This window comes from Amblyomma maculatum, chromosome 4 (assembly GCF_055883805.1).
Source record: "Amblyomma maculatum isolate TAMU_Amacu chromosome 4, ASM5588380v1, whole genome shotgun sequence".
NCBI lineage: Eukaryota > Metazoa > Arthropoda > Arachnida > Ixodida > Ixodidae > Amblyomma > Amblyomma maculatum.
The window spans coordinates 18,704,613-18,724,457 of record NC_139347.1 but is presented as its reverse complement, the minus strand read 5'-3'; the positions used below and the strand labels follow the sequence as shown (position 1 = coordinate 18,724,457).

At 44.2% G+C, this 19,845-nt stretch overlaps 1 protein-coding gene across 2 annotated transcripts in view; it reads left to right on the top strand.

Annotated features, from left to right (window-relative positions):
- The window catches only part of Sbf (SET domain binding factor), a 144,013-nt gene extending 124,408 nt beyond the window's left edge, over positions 1–19,605 (top strand). For both annotated transcript variants that reach the window (XM_084600839.1, XM_084600838.1), the window contains 6 exons: positions 1,159–1,257; positions 9,759–10,005; positions 10,551–10,703; positions 11,722–11,867; positions 13,232–13,363; positions 17,358–19,605. In XM_084600839.1, the coding sequence (XP_084456965.1) occupies positions 1,159–1,257; positions 9,759–10,005; positions 10,551–10,703; positions 11,722–11,867; positions 13,232–13,363; positions 17,358–17,450 (870 nt within the window). In that variant the 3' untranslated portion in view covers positions 17,451–19,605. The remainder of the gene's footprint in view (positions 1–1,158; positions 1,258–9,758; positions 10,006–10,550; positions 10,704–11,721; positions 11,868–13,231; positions 13,364–17,357) is intronic.
- Positions 19,606–19,845: the final 240 nt, after the last annotated feature.

The window sequence follows — 19,845 nt, the reverse complement described above, 5'->3', positions numbered from 1 at the left end:
CCTTTGTTTTTCCTCGGGTAAAGTGGTAGTTTTGGAGGGATGTTGTTAATTGTTTTGTTTTTTTAACCAAGCATGCTTGATACTAAAGTGCATAGTATCAAGTTTTGAAAGAAGAAAATTCTCTTTCAAATGGTGTTAGTCTCAATATATGGGTTAATTAAGCAGGACATGAAAAAAAATTATTACAGGTCAAAGTGTCATTATTTTTTAACACAAATAACACATCAAGAAATAAGTTTTTTGTCAGAGAGATTTGTGCATTGTATTGGCAAATGCTATCGTTTTATGTACGGAATTTTTCGATACATATAAAAAAAATGCAATTCCTGGTGAATACTATTATGCCAGCACGCAAAACAATGCACTAGTAATTTTGTAGCTGAAAATGCGACTCTGTGCAGCTGCTGCCAAATGATTTGTCCCTGAAAACATATTATACCGTGAAATTAGTCCGGAAAGAAGGTGAAACTTGCCGGCAGACGCCTGTTGGCGTTCCAGATTAGTTTGAGGAAGTTTCATTGTCCGTGCTAAAATCTGACAAAGTGAAGTTGTTTTCAGTGTCGCTGATGTTGTCCCAAAACATTGCCTACAGAATAGATGCATCAGACCGTGGAAACTTGCCACTTCTACTGGGCAGAGACATGTGACATCGAGGGCATGATGTAAACAATGTGCAGGTGTCGCCTGATCTTACTCTGGAGGAGCCTCAAATTACGTTTTTTTTTTCTACAGCACGAAAGAAGAGCACGCAGACACGGGCATTATGAGAGGGTCCTTGCAGAGTGTATGAGCACGAACTGGCTTAACCAGACAAGTGTTTCATACTGCTGAGCATGTTGTACTTTTCTTCCGCATGCAGTCTCTTGCTTTTAAGTTACAAGTTCAGATTAGTCAGGCAATTGAGGAAAGGTTGGGGTGGAGAGGAATGTATATTTATGTAGGATGCAGCCAGTTCACATGTGGAACGGAAGCTTGACTTATCAAAGTCTGTGATTGAACTATACTTCTCAGTGCCCTAAGGAGTTCGTTATGTACATAACATCATGATAAGACAGTACTGTACACAGGCAAAAAAAAAAAGAGAGACAGAGAGAAGCGCTCTCTTTGTGCCATATGTTTCTGACTGGTCTCTGGCATGCTTGTTTTCTCTTTCTGCAGGGCCTGCACGACCAGGAAGCTGCCCTTGGCCACCTCCCACAAAAGTGGCACGTGCTGTGGAGCAAGCTGGACATTCCTGTTGTGGACACCACCCTTGTGGTCAGTGCCCTGTGCCTTGCTTCTAGCCTGGTGGTTGTCATGGCAACCAATACCAACTTTTTCCTGTGTCTTTTGAATGGTCCTGTTCACACAATTTCAACAAAGTGGCAGAAAGTGTCCATAGGACCACCAGAAGGCGAGGGGAGGGAGCATTGTTTCTATGGTAGACAGCTCACCACTGTATCTCTTGTACAGGTGGAGCATCGAGCAGCACACTTTTGCTGTTGGGCAAGGAATAGGGCGCACACAACACAAACATTATACAAAGCAAAGGGGTGGGGTTTGGCGCTCTATTAAAAACTCTGTACATTTGATGTGCTTCAAAACTAAAGTGATCAATGCTTTTACTTGGGGTAGTAAGGGCTGTAATTTTGCCGGACTATGCTTATTCGTGACTAGTGTGGTTGCTTCTTAAATCATGGTAATAGGCTGCATGTACTTGGACAGTTCTCCACTGTATCTTTTTTTTCCTTCCCCTGTTTGTGACACTATTTATTGAAAGGATGGCCAGCCTTTATTCGAATAAGTACAGGAATGATGCATAATGACAGGTTGCAAAAGAAAATTATGGTGACGCATAAGCTTCACCTTGAGACTGGATGCGGTAACGCTTTTAAAACCGCCCTTTCATATCGCAAATTTTAAAAAGTTCATCTTGATTCATTTTTTTTTTTAATTAAAAAAATTATTACTGTAATTGCAGTACATGCACCGAAGACACATTAGTAAGTCACCACAATGCGTTCACTAGATGCCCTTCTAACACATCTAGTACAAATTGCCCTTTGTGGCCTATGCGTTGTGTGGCCGCCTGGCATGCTGAGTGCTTGGGTTCAAACCCCCATTTCTGCAAGTTTATTTTAATGAATTGCTTGCATTTTCTTAAGTATCCTCATTATAGGAACCTCCTCACTAATTTTCACTTCATTTGGACGCTCCTCAAATTCTTTAGGCTTATTTGAATCTATGGTGTTTAAAATTCCAGTGGAAGATCATGTGATTGTGACATCATGACTTCATCGACCAGTCAGAAATTTTCCGGCTGTAGTCTGCAGCAGCAACAGCGGCAGCTTTTTGCCAGAATGAGCTGCACGTGCTACCGCATAAAAAAGAAAAGCTGGCAGAGCTGCTGCCGCCTTTTTTTTTTTATTTTTTAATTTTTCCCCCCCCCCACATCATAGTAGAACCTCGGTGATACGAATCTCACTGGGTCGTGATAAAATTCGTATCATCAAAACAAGAGAAAATGAGTATGCAGAAGCATGGGAAAGACCGTCTCACAGATCTGTTAATATTTGAGAAAGCTTATTATGGTTGCGCGGTCACAGCTCGCCACTCGTGGGGCACACAGCGCGACAGGCGATCGCGGTGTTGGCGATGTGCGGGCCGCTTGCCTCGGCGGACTTCTCGCGGCGCGTACTGCACAAGAGATGTCGACATGCCAGCCGTGCCACAGACTGCTCGCGTATGCTCGCGATGCGTACAACGTTAGTAGCAGTCGCGAAGTTTACAATGTGCGGCTCGTGCGCACTCTCCGCGTGCACCGCAGACTACTACGCATGGCTGCGCTCCGCCGCAAACTTTTTGCGGCATAGAAGACTATCGCGATGCCAGTGATGTGCGGTATGTCCGTCTCCGCGTACTTCTCGCGGTGTGTACAGCACGACAGGAGATGGCGACATGCGGGCCGCACGACGTCACAAACTGCTCGCTGATCGCAATCACAGAGCCAGCGATATGAGGTCTGTGTGTGCCCACCGCGTATGCCGTCGCCAACTGCTGTGGTTGTGACGTCTGCGGTTTGTGGACCACGTGCTGCTGACAAACCTTTCGCGGCGTGAGCCCGACAGACAATCGCAACATTGGCGAGGTGCGAGCCACACGTCACTGCAAACTGCTCGTGATGCGTACATACAGCGCTGCTGGCGATTACAGAGTCAACGATGTGCGAGCAGTGTGTAGTGCTCAAGGTTGTGGTCGCAGGTCGCGTGTTCATATCATCCGTAGTGGCGTGGGAGAGTGTTCAGAACATCCGAAATTTTGAACATTGTACACAATGCACTCAGGCCGTGGAATTTCGCAAATTCGTATCACTGGATCCGCATCACCGAGATTTTACTGTAGTTGTTTCTCTTGAATTCTGGAGACCTCAAAAGGACTAAGACCTTCTTTTTGTTTCTTTTTTACTGCATTAACTTCAAAAATACTTTAGCTAACCTTCGTCTATTTTGTAATTACAGTTGAATCCCGCCACAACGAATGCCGCCACAACGAAATTTCCGCGACAACGAATAATTTTTTATTCCCCGCGAGTATCCTATAAGAATTAATGGCCTAAATTTCTCTGCACAACGAACCATTTTTGCAGAGCGTTTCCGCTTCAACGAAATTTTCGCGTTCAAAATCGAAACCGAAACTAGTTTTATTGGCGAGAAGTCCAAGTCAAATCCAAAGCCACATTAAGCATGAAATCACGTGATTGCAGTTCCGCCATTTTGGCTTTGTGTCGTGGTCGCGTTGTTCACTCGCTGCCTTTGGTTACGACGCTCGACTACTGTTCCCAAGGACGCGGGATCGAATCCCGGCCTCGGCGGCAGCTTTTCGGTGGAGGCGAAAAGCAAGGCGTCCGTGTGCTGTGCGATGTCAGTGCACGCTAAAGAACCCCAGGTGGTCGAAATTTCCGGAGTCCTCCACTATGGCGTCTCTCATAGCCTGAGTTGCTTTGGGACGTTAAACCCCACAAACCAAACCAACCAACCTTTCTCTTCGACAACGACGAGTTTTCATCCGCAGGACACGATGGCAACGCAAGTGAAAAAACGCAAAACTCTTTCCCTTGAGCAAAAAGCTCAAATAATCGCCCAAGCAGAAAGCGGAAGGAAGAAAGTGGCAATTGCTGAAGACTTCGGAATTTCTGCAAGTTCGCTGTCAACGATTCTAGGCAATAAGGACAGCGTGAGAATGGCACTTGCTTCAGGCACATCCTCGAAGCACAAAAAGGTGACGCGGCCCCTCCATGAAGAGTTGGACAAAGCAGTGCATGCGTGGTTTGTGGAAGCACGAGCCAGCAACGTCCCCCTGTCCGGAAGCATCGTCCAGCAGAAAGCCTTGAACTATGCATGCCTACTTGGCATTGATTTTAAAGCCAGCATTGGCTGGCTAAACCGTTTCAAGGCCCGCCATAACATCGTTGGAAAAGTGTTGTGCGGCGAGTCAATGTCAGCAGACGTGGACGGAGCAGCTGCTTGGAAGGCGAGTAACATGGCCGGAATTTTAAGCAACTTCGCGCCTGCAGACATTTACAACGCCGACGAGACCGGGCTATTCTACGAGATGTTGCCGGCTAGGACGCTCGACTTCAAGGGGCAGCGCTGTCACGGCGGCAAACACAGCAAAAAACGCATCACAGTGCTGCTTTGCACAAGCATGGATGGCTCGGACAAGCGTCCGCCGTTAGTCATAGGCAAAAGTGCCAAGCCGCGCTGTTTTAAGGGAACTCGTAGCCTACCTGTGCAGTACAAGGCGAACAACAAGTCATGGATGACCCGCGCTATTTTCACCGAGTGGATGATGGCATTCGACCGCGACATGAAGCGGCAGGGCCGTAAAGTTTGCTTGCTTTTGGACAATTGTTCAGCGCATCACTCCGACGAAGTCAAGCTCACTAACACGGAGCTGAGGTTTTTCCCTCCCAATTGCACGTCTGTCTTACAGCCTCTCGATCAGGGCGTGATTCTTAGCCTGAAGCGCGCTTACCGCGGGAGGTTAATTCAGCGGCTGCTTTTTAACACTGAAACCGGCCGAGACACGAAGGTGGACTTGTACGTGGCACTGCAGATTATGTCTGCTGCCTGGAGCACACTGGGGCGCTCAGTAATTGTGAACTGTTTCAGGCACACCGGATTTGCCGAAGGTCGACCCGTACACTCTGCTGGCCTAACACCAGGCGTTACAGACGACGACGAAGAGGCGTCACCGGCTCCGGGGATCGCGGCCGCCTGGAAAACGCTGGGAGAAATAGGAACCGTGCCGCCTAATCTCGAGCTCGACGAATACATCGGCGCTGACGCTTGTGTTGTTGTTCACGAAGATGTGAGTGATGAGCAGATCATAAAAGCTGCCCGGAATGATAAGGACTCTTCCGATGAAGAAGACGACGACGTACAGGAAGCGCCGGCTGCGGCAACCGCCGTACAGGTGATGGACGCTTTTGATGTCATCAGGAATTTCGTTGCTGTCCGAGACGACGATGTTGCAATGGGTTTGCTGACCGAGTGCGAAAATCGCGTGACGGCGTTGCTCGCCGTGAAGCGTAAGCAAACCAAGCTTACAGATTTTTGGCATTAAACCCCTTTGCTGCTGCTTGGGCAATTCTTTCTGCGTTTCACGTCAAATTTTTGCGATAACGAAGTTCCGCGAGAACGAATTTTTTTTCGTGCACCGTGAATTTCGTTATAGCGGGATTCAACTGTACTGCAAATGCATCAGAAGTATAGCAAAACTGTCTAAACGTTTTTGCCACTCTTTTCTGTTCAATGTACAGAGGGATTTTTGTCGATTTGAAGGCTTCTGTGTTGGCATTGCTTTGCTTTCTTGTCTTTGGTCTTTAACAGGATCCCAGAAAGCAACCTGCAGGCAAGTTTTATTTCTGTTGCGAGACTGGTAGTGTGCAGGGGCTAGCAGGAGTTCCTTCACTTCATCCAGATGATTGGAGTAGAACCATTGCACATGGCATGATTTGGGTTGCATAGCACTGCTATAATATAAACGATTGCTTCTTAGGGCAGTGGAGCAGATATCAGGAGACCGCAGACGTTGAAGGCAGCGGCAGAGAGTAGGGCGTATGCAGGAGGTCAATGGGAGAAGCCCATGGCGAGACTTGTTTGCTGATGATGTATCGATAAGGATCTGCAGGTTTGTGTCAGGGTGCAATTTTTTTTTTTCTCAATTGTTTCTGGCCCACTGTGATACTCCCACTTGTTTCCTTTATGTTGCAGCTCATTGAATGCAGTTCTTATGAATTCCCTAACCAAATATGTAATTGTGTCTTGTCTTTACATTTTTGGAACAAATTCTTTTTATTGCGCAAATAATGCGAAACTGTGTTTAATATTGTTGACCATTTTAATGCGGTAGCATTAAAGGCCTCATTCCTTAGAAAAATCACGGGATGGCATCGGTGTTGTGAGCAAAACATTGCGAGCATGATGCTGGGAAGTGGTAGCTGGCAGCTGGCATGGCTGTGCACTGACTGAACGTAAGGTTGTCTGACGTTACGTTTGGCAGAAGCTGCCAACTTGGGTCTTCTTTCATATGGAAGGGTGATATCAGAATCAGCCTGCCAGGACCTTTGCATTTTTAGTCAGACACATTACCAACATGCTACGCAGGGACGTTCATATGGCTTGGTTAAAACGGGGTTTATCGTATTATATTCTTAAAGGCAGATCTTAAGCGTTCCCATAATGTTTTATGAAACTTGTTTTGTGGGCGAAAATCAGATGCAGCACTGCAAGTGTCTATTGTGGCAATAATGCTGTGCCTATTTCCAGCATGCCTCGGCCTTGTGTTGCTGTCACAATTCAAGAGGTTAAGGGTATGGCTATCAGGCCATTGCTTCACAAGTACGATTCTTCCCCTCATTGCAGTTGTGCAGGAGTGCTGCTTGCGAGGATTGTGCACCTGAATAATGCTTGAAATAGAGGTGTTCAGCATTGCACCCAACCTCTACCCTACGATGGGCTGTTCCACCGTGGCAAAGGAGTTTTTGCTGTGCAGGAAAGCTGACTTGTGAAGTTTTACGATAGTATTGTGAGAAAGCATATTTATGTTTCCAGTTTTTTTAGTGCTCAGTTTAACAAAAAATTTGCAGCTTTTGGCCGAAGTTTGAGCACCTTAATCATTGAGCACCTTAATGTGAGTGCTATCCAGAGCAGACTTCAGTGCGACAGAAGATTCTAGTGAATCCTTGGCATGGACATGAAAACGTTACAAGCTCAACACGTCTTACTGTATTTTATAAATGATAAATGGAAGCTGCACATATATTGTGGCTTCTTCTCAACAGGATTTTACTCACTGATGGCGCATATTGGCCCCTCTGCTTGCTGTATAATTAAACTAGTTCCTGATATAAAAAGAGAAGCTTGTGAATGAATGGAATGCAGTGAGGACTGCTTTTAAAAGCAAGGGGTGTGGTTGAAGATTGTTTCATGGGCTGCACAATGTATAGTTGATGTGATTGCATGGCACTGGTAGCATCGTTAAGGAGACAGCAGTGGTGTAGCTAACTGCTGCATGTTTGTTGATGGTAGTAATTAAGCTATCATGTTTGGAAGGAAAAGACTGCAAAAATGCACTCTAGATATTTTAATGTCATTGAAGCTGTAGCTATAGACACGAAATTTACAGGTTCTGTTTCTTTAGTGCTACTAGTAGTGTGCAGGGTCTGAACAATTATATGACTGGAGGACGTACTCTCCAGTGTTGTCCAGATAATTCATTGCAACACCATTTCTAACCAAGAGTTCCAGTATTGGTTTCTGCAGCCTGTTATGTCAAAAGCCAAGTGCACCAAACAGCCACAAGCAGCATGTGCTGACAAAACAGGGGTGCACTTGCTGCTCTCTCATCAGCTGCATATCACAAACCACCATTGATCTCATGCACTAGCAGCAGACAACAGAGCCACAAAAATGTTACTATTTTCTAGGAATACTTGTGTACTGACATCTGACATCACAACTGAAAGAAACCGTAACCAGAACTCTGGGCAAAAAACAGTGCTGTATTAAATTGTTTAGCATATTTTGAGATTTCTTCCCGTTCGTGCTGTTTACAAGATCCTGCCCACCTTGTCTGCACAAGTAAATAAGAACTTGGTGTCTGTACTCCTTTAAAATTGTTGTATTTGATCTGCTGTTTCAATTGCTGCAATGCACTGGCAACAGGGCACCTGCGTTGATTGAGTGATTGGAGGATTGCACTTCGCCAGCCAATGTAGTTGAACGTGATAGTGGCAGCAGACTGAACACTGCTCATGTGAACAAGTGAATGGGGAATAAGCTCAGCCTTCCCCTTGTAATGCTTGCATTTAGTGAAAGAAAAGAATTTAGGAATGCTTTTGTGGACTACTACTACTTTGGCACAATGGGTTGCATGTTTACATTGAGTGTTGGCCTTGTGTGAGGTATGTGAATCAATTTTTATTTGTTTGGCACCAGTTTTTTTTTCTTGATAACTTGCTTATTGAACTAGTATTTTATGGCAGGTATGGACAAAAAATATACTAGGCATTGCACTCTGAAAATATAGACCAGTACTGAAGGCAACACTGGGGAGCCCCAATAACAGGCTTTTTGTGTAAGACTTTGTATTGCTCTCGATTGTGATAATGGTATTAAAGACAGAACCAAATGCAGAATATTCAATCTTCGAGGCATTTTTTGGCATGCTGATCAAATAAAGTCAAATTTACCAGGATATACTGAGTCTGTAATTATTTAGGGGAAACATTTGAATGATTGAAAATTTTATCTTAATAGAAGGAAGCAATTACAGCTAGTGTCGAATCCTGATGCGTCCTGCTGCGGTGGCTGAGTTCATTAGGGCACTCACCTGCTGACCCAAGGATGTAGATTCAATCCCAGCCATAGCAGCTGCTTTTAAATGAAGGCCAAAAGCAAGGAGCTCGGGTATTATGCAATGTCATTATATGTTCAAGAACCCCAAATGGCCAACACTTGCGAAGCTCTCCACTATGGTATCTCTCGTAGCCTGACTCTGTTTTGGGACATTAAAGCTTATACTACCAAATCAGACCAAATTCTAAAGCAGTACTAGCCAATATTGCCGCCATCAGGTTCTAATTTTAAAATTGCTGCTCAAATGGCAGTACATACTGTATGCACACAAATATTGTGCAAGCTTTTCTTCAATTCTTCAGTTTCAGAATTCATAGTTTTTACGGTCCACATGGGCAGGAGAGATGGTGGCTATGAACATGGAAAGAAGGCGGCACAGGCCTTTGCAGAAAAATAGTCTCAACTGAAAGTGTTGAGTAGAGTAAAGGAAAAGAAACAAACAATGGGCACAGGATTGGGCAGCATGACAAATGAAGCAGAGGCGATGTAGTTTTGACAATGGCTGCCGCTGCTGCAAATGCTGTGTACATTAATCTGTTGGAGGCTTTCCTTCGATTGACGACGTCACATGCATTTCTGATGTAATGCCTTTTCAAAATCTAAATCTATATGTTTGCTTGCTGCTTTTATTTTTTCTCAGCCCTCAGCTGTCTATATCAGATCATTGTTTCTAACTTGTCTCGTGCCCCCTTGCCATTGCAGTCAAGGTTGACAAATGAGCCTATAAATTAGTCCTCAGCACTCTCTGAACTAATGGAGCTCAGTTGTGGTATGGGTAGGAACCTCCGATATATATCACACGAGGTGGTCATTTCTGACTTAATGTGTGCATTTCTGGCTGCCTGATCCGTTTTGCAGCGCCAGGCATCATTCAGCACAGAGTTTGTGCGGGCCCACGGGCGGGCGCTGCACAAGCGTTCCACCATTGAGTTTCTGGTGCGTGGCAAGATGGCTGGTGGAGCCCTGGAGGCCTCTGGGGGTGCTCCCGGAGCTGCACCAGCAGTGCCCCCACAAGCGTACCCGCACCGATTCGACCGCTGCAGCTACTCAACACCCACTTACTGTGACCTCTGCTCCAGCATTCTCTGGGGACTCGTCAAGACCGGTGAGGATGCCTGTAGAGGAGCTGCATGCTACCAAACTGCAGTGCGTCAAGACAGGCTGCGCAAATCCCTGTGGCTAGGCAGCACTAGGGTTAATGTCCAAACGCTTACAATAGAACCCTTTGCAGTGGTAATAGGATCAGGTTGTATCGAATGGTTGGGAAATTTTTGGATACAGTTTGATCCGCAATTAGTGGCTCCTCTGCCAGACAAATTTCAGCATAGCCAGGAAGAGCCACACAATTTTTACTAAGAACGAAATTTGGATGAAGCCTGCCTCTGCGTCTCCCTTTTTTAAGCTTGTGCTGCTCATGTCTGCAGCTGTGAAATGTATCCTGATGGCAGTGTCCTTGAGCAGCAAGTGTACTGCTTTGTAAGCTGTTATTTGTCTGATTTTATAAGGAGCAGCTTCAAATTTTAGTTGGGAAATGCCGTCATCAACATCGTTACTGTTTTTTTTCTTTTCCTCTTTCCCTTGGGTTATTTCTGCTGTCGTTGTGACTTGACATGATGCACTTTGAACTGACTGCCTCTTGTTAATGTGCAGGCATGCATTGCGTGGACTGTGGCTACAACTGCCACGAGCGATGCTTGCCATCGGTGCCCAAAAACTGCACCAAGTACAAGAATGTGGTCCCGGACCCTGCCTCGGCTGCACTGGCCAAGGGACCCAACACCGAGAATGCTACCATCACCTCCGGTGGGTGCACCACTTGAGAAAGCATTGTGGAAAGCTTCATTTTCATTGGGGTAACACAGACGACAGCTCATCGTTTGTTTCCAATGCTAGTTAGTATGTAGTTATAAAATAAATATGGAAGATGGGAGGAGGTTTTCAGGACTGGAGCATACTTCTATTCCAGCGTTGTTGTTTTTTGTATTAGAAATGATGCAGTTTAGAATCATCACGAGAGGCTTAAATGTAAATTAATACAGCGTGTAATTTCATGTGTGAACATGGGTTGTTTTCGAGAACTTTTAGAGTTCATAAGTGCATGTTATCTATTACAGTGAAAACTTGTTACAAGAGACATGGTTACTAGAGACACTCTGTTATAAGAGACACTTGAAAATAGTTTGGTTGGTTTTCCTATGTTTGCCATGTTAACAGCATTGCATAAAAAAGACATGGTTACAAGAGACACCCGGTTACTAATGACAACTTTAGCAGGTCCCTAAAGTAACTTCTTCACTATATAGAAGAGGCAATTTACCCAAGTATGCTCAAACAATGCAGCTGACTCATACCAACTCGTATGTGTGGTAGTTTAGATTGCCTTATCTAAATTCTGCTCCATATCAGTGTCCTTTGTTTGTTGCATTATGTCAGGAATCAAGAAAGAGTGCTTCCTCTTGACTGGGAAGTCAAAATGTCCCTGTTGTTTCAGTCACACAGGAATGTGATGACAGTGGCTGAAACAGCAGGGACATTTTGACTTCCCAGTCAGCAAGAGGCACTGCTTCTTGGTTCCTGATATATTGCAGCAAAAAAGGACAATGATATGCAACAGAGTTTAGACAAGGGAATCTAAACTGTACGAGTTGGTAAGAATATTTGGTTACAAGAGACCTTGGTTACAAGAGATCTTTTTCGGGTCCCTTGAGTGTCTCTTGTAACGAGGTTTTACTTTAACACTGTATAAACTTATCTATATATATAATCTTATCTGTTAGATAAGTTTAAATTTCTAGCCTGTCCTGTTGATGTGTTGATGCAGGCATGCACACAACCAGCCAGTATTATGACCAGTTTTCGTCCAACTGCCCGGAGAACCGGACGCATGAGGGCTACCTTTTCAAGCGCGGAGCCCTGCTGAAGGGGTGGAAGCAGCGCTGGTTTGTCCTCGACTCCACCAAGCACCAGGTGGGTGAGGCGGCTCTTCCCAGGCTGCATTTAGGAAAAGCTTGGCTGGCTGATAATGGCTGCTATAGCTATGGTCGCTGCAGTCTAGCGGCAAATGAAACCGAAACTATGCGGTCTGACTGTTCTCGACAGCTGTGTCATGCCTACTCCATTGACCTCGGGATTTGAGTAGGGCTATTTATGATCTCCTGCCACACCGGTCATGGCTGGCAGCTGCCATTCAAGAGAGCATGCTCAAATTGACTTATGCAAGACCCATAGGCGTCCATATTAGCGGGTGAAAAGTGCCATAGACTTGCATGGACGTTGGCAAGGACCAAGACAGCAGTTTGATGTATCCATATTTCCAAATGGAGGTGAAATAATGAGCTTCTGCCAGCCTTTGCTCTTCCTTCATACTGGTAAAAGTTTACGTAAGTAAATTTTTGTGGTGATGTATGTTTTTTTATTTTGGCATTTTCACTGTCCTTGGGAGTCCGAAAAATCAGTTGGCAACTGTATTCATACGGATTGTCATCACAGCTTCTGGCACACGCATCAGACACTGTGGTAATGGGAAAATCTGGGTGAAGGAATTACTGTGTAGCACAAATGTTTTTTGCTGAAGGAAAAAACCTCATGTGCTTCTAGAACAAAAATAGGGTATGCGGTTGTAGCATTGAGTTTTTGGGTAATGTTCGTGCAGGATAATCAGCTATTCAGGAGCCTAGTTAAGACAATTCAAGCAGCAACTTGTCATCACAGGGGTCCAGTCATTAGTTGCTCATGCGCGTGTAGTATTTTGCGTTACTTAGCTGACAATTAATTCTAAAGCCATCTGCAGTACTGTGCAGGCCTCTATACGAAAAAGTCTGCTCTGAAAAAACTTGCTTGGTTTTGTTTCGTCTCTGAAAAGGTTTTACCTGCTTGGTAATCACTGCACTCAAGTTGAATGGCCGATGCTAGCAGTGTCTCATTTCTAGATTGTGTACAGGAGAGCCTTAATCTACTAAACTGCTTGTTAGAATTCAACACGAAAAACTTTTTCCCGAGAAAAGTTACGGTACTACAAGGTTAGCAGCATGGGTCATGTTACATTATATTGCATCTAGCACCTTCATTCGCTTTTTCTTTGACCCGTGTCTTTAGAAGTTAGCATTTATACAGTGATATATAGCACCCTATGCTATGTTTGTAGTTGATTCCATGTACACATATCAAGCACACACAGTTTTGTTAAATGAGTGCAAATAAAACTGTCAGCCTGCCTCAATTCTTATATGTCTTTCACACTACACCATCAGCATTTGTGTCAAGTACACATAAGCATGTGTCATACTTATAATTGGATGTTTTTTTCTTCTTTTCTTTCCTCACACCTGCAGCTGCGCTACTATGATGCGGTGGAGGACTCGCACTGCAAGGGCCTGATCGACCTATCTGAGGTTATCTCGGTGACCCCATCCATTATTATTCAAGGGGCACCCAAGAGAGCTGACGAGAAGTCCTTCTTCGACGTGAGTCCTGTTTTGTTTCATCGTGAGGGTGTGTGTGAACTTCACAAATTGATTTCGCCAGATAACACCTTAGAGCACTTGGTGACTGCACTTCCTGTCGGACGTTTTTTCTCTCTTTTCTCTTTTGTGCATTGGTATACTTTTTTTTTTTTTTTAACTTTGACTAAGACATTCTTCAGGCACCAATATCGGCAGAAACCAGAGGTCAAGAGAGGCAGGCTGCTGCTTGGAAAACTTGGTGTACAGAGTGCATTGTATGCTGCTTGTCATATAGTGGAATGTCATTTGAATGCTATAGCGTTAAAGGCACCATTATGCAGAAAATTCGGCACTGTCGACATCAGCGTTGTTGGTGTTGTGAGTGCTAAATCATGGTCATGACTCTGGCAGATGGTAGTTGGCAGGTGACATGTCTGACTTGGCAGATTGTGTGATGTCATGAGAACACATGACTTGGCAGGCACTGCCTCTTTGGGCTTTTCATTTCGGATCATTTGGGATGGGAGGTTGAGATCGGAATCACAACTTCAAAGGTTTTTGGGTGAGGAACAAAACATGCTACTCCTAGGCCACGCAGGTGCATTTGTAGGGTGCTTTGTAGGTTTTTATGTCGAGTGGTCTTTGACATAGCTGGGTAGCTTAGAACTTTATACTAATGAATATGTGCGAGATAATAGAGGCACAAATCAAGGGGTTACAGATTAAGTGTGCATAAAAGCGCATATACCGTTGAGAAGAGCATGTTGCCGGGCTAGTTGGTGATCCATTGGGTAAAAAATTTGCGCAAAAAACACAAAGGACAAAGAAGAACACATAAGACGTTTGACAAGCGCTTGTCAAACGTCTTATGTGTTCTTCTTTGTCCTTTGTGTTTTTTGCGCAAATTTTTTACCCAACGCATATACCGTATTTACTCGCATAATGCTCGCACTTTTCTTTTTGCGGAAAATTGATGCTAAGTTGGGGGGTGCGATATGGGGAAAAATTTCAAGCAAATGGTTTTGGAGCACTAAAAGCAAACTTAAATAGGTGCGAATCGGGATTTTTAGGTCAACTGTTGTAAATATAAATAAAGCGTTACTTTCATTCAACACTTACCCTTGTTATAAAAGTACAGGGTCATCAAAAGCCCAAATTGCTAAAGCACTTTATTTACCGCATGCAGCCTCATCATCACTCCCCGTGTTTCGTGGTATAATGCTCACAGCAGAACATACTGTTCTACTCTTGATCAGATCAGAGACTATCCGAGTTCGTATCGACACTGCAATCGCTGTCTCCAGCAGCGTACTACGCAGAACTCGTTGACGCAGAAGTGCTTGCTAGCAGCGCGGTTGCTATGCTGTAGCGTGTACTCTAAAGCTTTCAGCTTAAAAGCAGCTGTATAACTTGCGTACCGCACCACCGCGATGCGGCACCAAGAACACTGTAGACGGTAGAACAAAGCAAGTAGCACGGACAGAACGAAGGAACATTCACAACGAGGCGTGGAGACACCTCGCAAAATGCCGACGACTATGAGCATCATGGAGGTAAAAAAAAACAAAAAGACCAGCATAACCTATGATGATGATCTACCTGAGTACGCTATCGCTGCCTGGTAGCCCATGCACATAAGGCCTGCTAAGTTCAGTAGCCCTCCAAAGATGGCGCTTTTTACTACTGACAGACTCTCGCGGTGGTAATATTGGTGGTGCAATGATTATGGTAGGGAAAAAAAAAAAAAATTTCTAATTTTTGACGCCCAATGTTAAGGGTGCGAGCATTATGCGAGTAAATACGGTACTCAGACAAAAATCTGTCTGCTGGTAATACACTTGCATCATAACCATTTAAGCTCCATTTTAAATGTGCTCCTATTTTTTGTTTCAGCTTAAGCGGCAACTTTGTTGCAGCAGAAACGAAATATTTAGCTGATGGAATGTTACTGTTGTACAACGCATGTACAGCATGTTCGACTAAAATGCTGCTAAAAAAATAGGGTGGACATTTAAGCTCTGCCTTTAAATGTATTATGAGATGTCGTTAATGGCTCCCATTTGTGTACATGCTGTTTCCTTTGAAATGGGGCGAACACTTAAGCCGTGCTATTGAGTCTACTTGTAACAGAAGGCTTAAGCGTCCTCCTAACTTCTTTCTTTTGCAAGTATTTACTCAAACGTAGAATAATTGTACATGTTGACAGACGGACACATTATTCTCTAAATATTTCTGCAAGGTGGGCTGCATGCGTGGCGACTATTCTAGAAATGTGGCGCTTTGCATTTTAACTTGAATATAGATCATTTAACATTATGAAAGTGAAATCAACTCCTGTATGTTATCGCGTATAAGACGAGTTATTTTTCTGCAGTAATAACTGTCCGAAATTAGGTGTTGACCTGTACGTGAAGCCAGCCTATAAATAAAGTCTGGGGTAATTTTAGCCAAGCCCACATATAGTATGTGCCTCATGCTGGTGCCTCTCCCTTGCTGGATGCATGGAACTACATCTGTAAGAAGAAAAAAATAGAGCGCTTACCATTTAAAAATTGGTGTCTCATGGAATTCTGAAAGTAAGGGCTGGCAGCAGTTCGGTTTGCCACTTGTCGAGCTTGATGCCTAGGCCACAAAGATGTGTGGAAGGGGCAGCTTTGCCGATTAACCAGTACTTTTATCAGCTTTTTTGACTGCATCGTTACTGATCTGTTGCTTTTAGCTGTGCTCGCACTTATAGTGTGGGAAACTATGTAACAAAGAATGCACCATAGACACCCTGCTATATTTTCACGAATATGAGGAGATTTTCTTTCTCACTTCATTGGTTTCAGAACATACATCGCCTTACATTCAGAACCAAAATATGAATGTAGCGGGCACTTTTTTTTCTTCTCTTTTCTCTTCAAGAGAGCTACAGTGGTCTTCAGTCGAAGCCTCGTGAGCTGTTGCAAAAGGCCAGCTTCTTTAGCTTGATGACCTTGAGGTTAATCACCATGCATGGGTAATGTAGAAGGCAGCAATGAACGTGGACTGAAGCTGGTATGTGCCGTTGAGAAAGATAACAGGCACTGAAACAGAAACAAAGGAAGACAGGCATGGGACTGGGCAGCACAAAACTCGTAGCCACAGTGGTGCAGCGATGATGGCAGTCGCTTCTTCTAGGTGGAGACTGCATACATTTATGTATCGGAGGCTTTTCTGCAGACTGGGCAGCACAAAACTCGTAGCCACAGTGGTGCAGCGATGATGGCAGTCGCTTCTTCTAGGTGGAGACTGCATGCATTTATGTATCGGAGGCTTTTCTGCAGACTGGGCAGCACAAAACTCGTAGCCACAGTGGTGCAGCGATGATGGCAGTCGCTGCTGCTAGGTGGAGTTTGCATGCATTTATGTATCAGAGGCTTTTCTGCAGACGATGGTGTTATGCACACTTCTAGAACTTTGCCTTTCAAATAAAATGATTGGCACTTTTGTCGCTTCAGTATTTTTGCCAGACATCTCAGTCTTTTCCACGCCTTTGGTACCTCAACAGTAGTTGGCTCAAAGCAACCTTTAATTACGTTATAATAATAGAAATATTTGTTTTTCTTTTTTTGTGAGTCTCAAGCTTCCCATCGTGCTATATTTGTGGTCATGTTATTTACGTGTAAATATAGTATATCTTTCACTTTTGGCTTTGTGTGGGTGGTCGAAATGTCAACTCTTATCTGAAGTTAACTTTTTTTTTTGTCCAGAATAGGGTGCAAGTGTGGAGCTTGACTATTCGCTTGTACGCGGCGCTGTACAGACGAGTGGTGTGCTGTTAAAAAAAAAAAGAATCTAAGAATTCAGCCCAAGCATGCTGTTGTGAGGTGGGAAAAAGGAATGACTCGATATTGCTCTTCCCTCTTGAAGATCATAGCCATGTATTTTTCCAGTGAACAGAAAAGGGAAATGTGTCTTGCTTCTTCCTCTTTTTTGACCATGTGGTGCATTACCGGGTGCTGTGTCTCAGCTTGAGTTTTGTTTTATGCAGGTGAAGACAAGCAAGCGCATGTACAACTTCATGGCAGCAGATGCCGCTGCTGCACAAGAGTGGATTGAGAAGATTCAGTCCTGCTTGCAGTGAAGGGAAGGACAGGCCTTGCCACTGCCGTTGCGGCAGGTTCTCAGTTTCAAGCCCCGTGCTGATCTCTTTATCAATCCCGCCAGAGGCTCTCACGTCACGCAGTATACTCACAGCAGTGCCCCTATGATCATGCCATTCACTGCACTTTGCCTATTCCTCGTGAGCTCATTCACGAGTGAGAGAGATGATGAGCTTACAGAGGGACAGTCACCAGAAGAAGCAAAAAATCGGACGAGGAAATGTGGCTGCAGGCCATTCTTTGGATCAGCAGAGCTGCCTCAGTTTTGCCAAGTTCGGATTCCTGCACGCATCTGACAGCTTTCAAAAGGGTTCTAAGATCAGGCTGCGTGCAAACCTGTGTTCAGTTCCGAGAGGAAGTTACTTGTCAAAGAGGATGAAGACACAGTAGCACATCGGCAATTTTGGCCTTGAAGAAAGTGATGACCTTTTGCCTGTCATCGCATTTTTATTGTGCTAACACCTTGAATGCCGATTTCAAATTCAGCCCACTTTGCTGCAGGATTCACACAAAAGCACTCCCCCAGATCAATGGTTCTGCCAGATTTGCATAGCCACAAATATTTCAGCACACAGGGGGAGAACAAGGCTGTTGAGAGGGTAATGGCTGCCCAAGGAGGGAGGCATGCTGAAGTGAACAAAGAGAAAAGAAGAAGAAATGACCTCCCCAACAAGACCGCTAGTCCAATGTGCCACTGCACCAGTGTTTCTTTCCTCATGTGTGTGCGTGTATCTGTGTGTGTGAGTGTGTGTGTGTGCCTTAGACTTTACTAAGTTTTAGACCTTGACTCTCGATCCTGTCACTGCAGTGGACACTCTTTATATAGCTTGTGTTTGTTATTGTGCTTGTGTATATTATTCCCCTTCCCTCTCTTTCTTACCAGTGGGCCAGTCACTGCAACCCCTCTCGCTGCTACTGCCAGGCGATAATAGTTTCTACATTAGCTGCTGATATCAGTATGCATTGTTTATATTTTGTTTGTTTCTATGAATGATACCTTGTTGTGGACCCAATATTGCCCGGCGACATTCCAGTTCTCAAAAGGCCATTTCCGTTGTTTCTTTTTTAATTGCATCCACTGAAACGAAAGAGATAATGGAAACAATGTGTCTTTCATTGCTCTCCTTACACCACTTGCTTGGAAATTTTAATTTTTGCTTTGTGCCCGTGATATACAGCACACCAGAATACTGCAATCTTTTTATCAAGCATCCAGAGACGTTCAATTTTATGATGCAGAAGTTTAAGTTAGAAACATTTGACCATTAGGGTCACTGACTGTATATGGGGGCAGAGATTTCCGTCAAGCAAGTTGATCCTAAATTAACTGTCAGAGCATGCATTCACATTGTACTTGTCTGAAAGTGACTAGAATTGCCGATTTTGGCATGTATAATATATTTTATATGAGATTTTGCTGTAAGAACAGTACAAAAGCCCTCGGGATGTGGCAAATGTGTTTGGTTTGCCTGAACTGTTAAGCTGCAACAGCAATGTAAGTTGGTGGTAATGACTGTACTGCTTCCGTGCTTTGTGTTAGATACATAGTATGTGGGCACTTTAGAAGTTTCTTAAAACTTAACCACACCGGCTGTCATGCAACTACTTGCTGCAGACATACTGCAAAATGAAGTGTTAAAATTGTCAAGTTCACACATAAAAGAGCTTGTGAAGGCTATCTTCTGTTTTAAAGTATGGTGGATAGATTGCAGTATTCCGGTTAAGCATAGAGAGTCAGTTGTAAGCTAATATTGTTATCGTTGCTTTTAATGTGGTTAGAGCTATGTACACAAAAGCTGACAAACCAGCACGCAGCTTGTACATATTATAATGCGTGCCTCATGGTTTGTTATTGCTCCTTTTGAGTTGTCATTTTTGCCTGCCTCGAGCGAATAGGATTTTGAAAGTGCACCGACAATGTGGGAAGCAGGTGTGAAGTTTGCACGGACGCAATACTCTTTGTGTACATAGGAAGAGGGGGCCACTACGGTGGCCCTTTATGCAAGCAGTTGCAGCTGCAAAGCCGTGGAAGAGCTATGCTTCAAGACTGCCATTAAGCTGCAACCTGAGGGAATGTATCGAAAGTGACAAGCTTCGTATGCGCCCAATAAAACGAAGCCCCTGGAGTGCACTGTATATTCTATGATTACTGAAATTTCTCATTTACTGCTATGGCGTCTAGGAGACTTCCAAGGATCGCATTGAGACACCTAGACAATCAGAGGGATGGGAAAGCTGGTAAGTTGACCCAGTGTTTAGAAGAGGGCAAAGCATTCCCTTTATGCCAAATTTTGTACATGTTTGAAAATACTACAATGTAGCATCCTGAACATAGGTAATCAGCATAGAACTTTAATTCACTTTCTCATTTTCTTT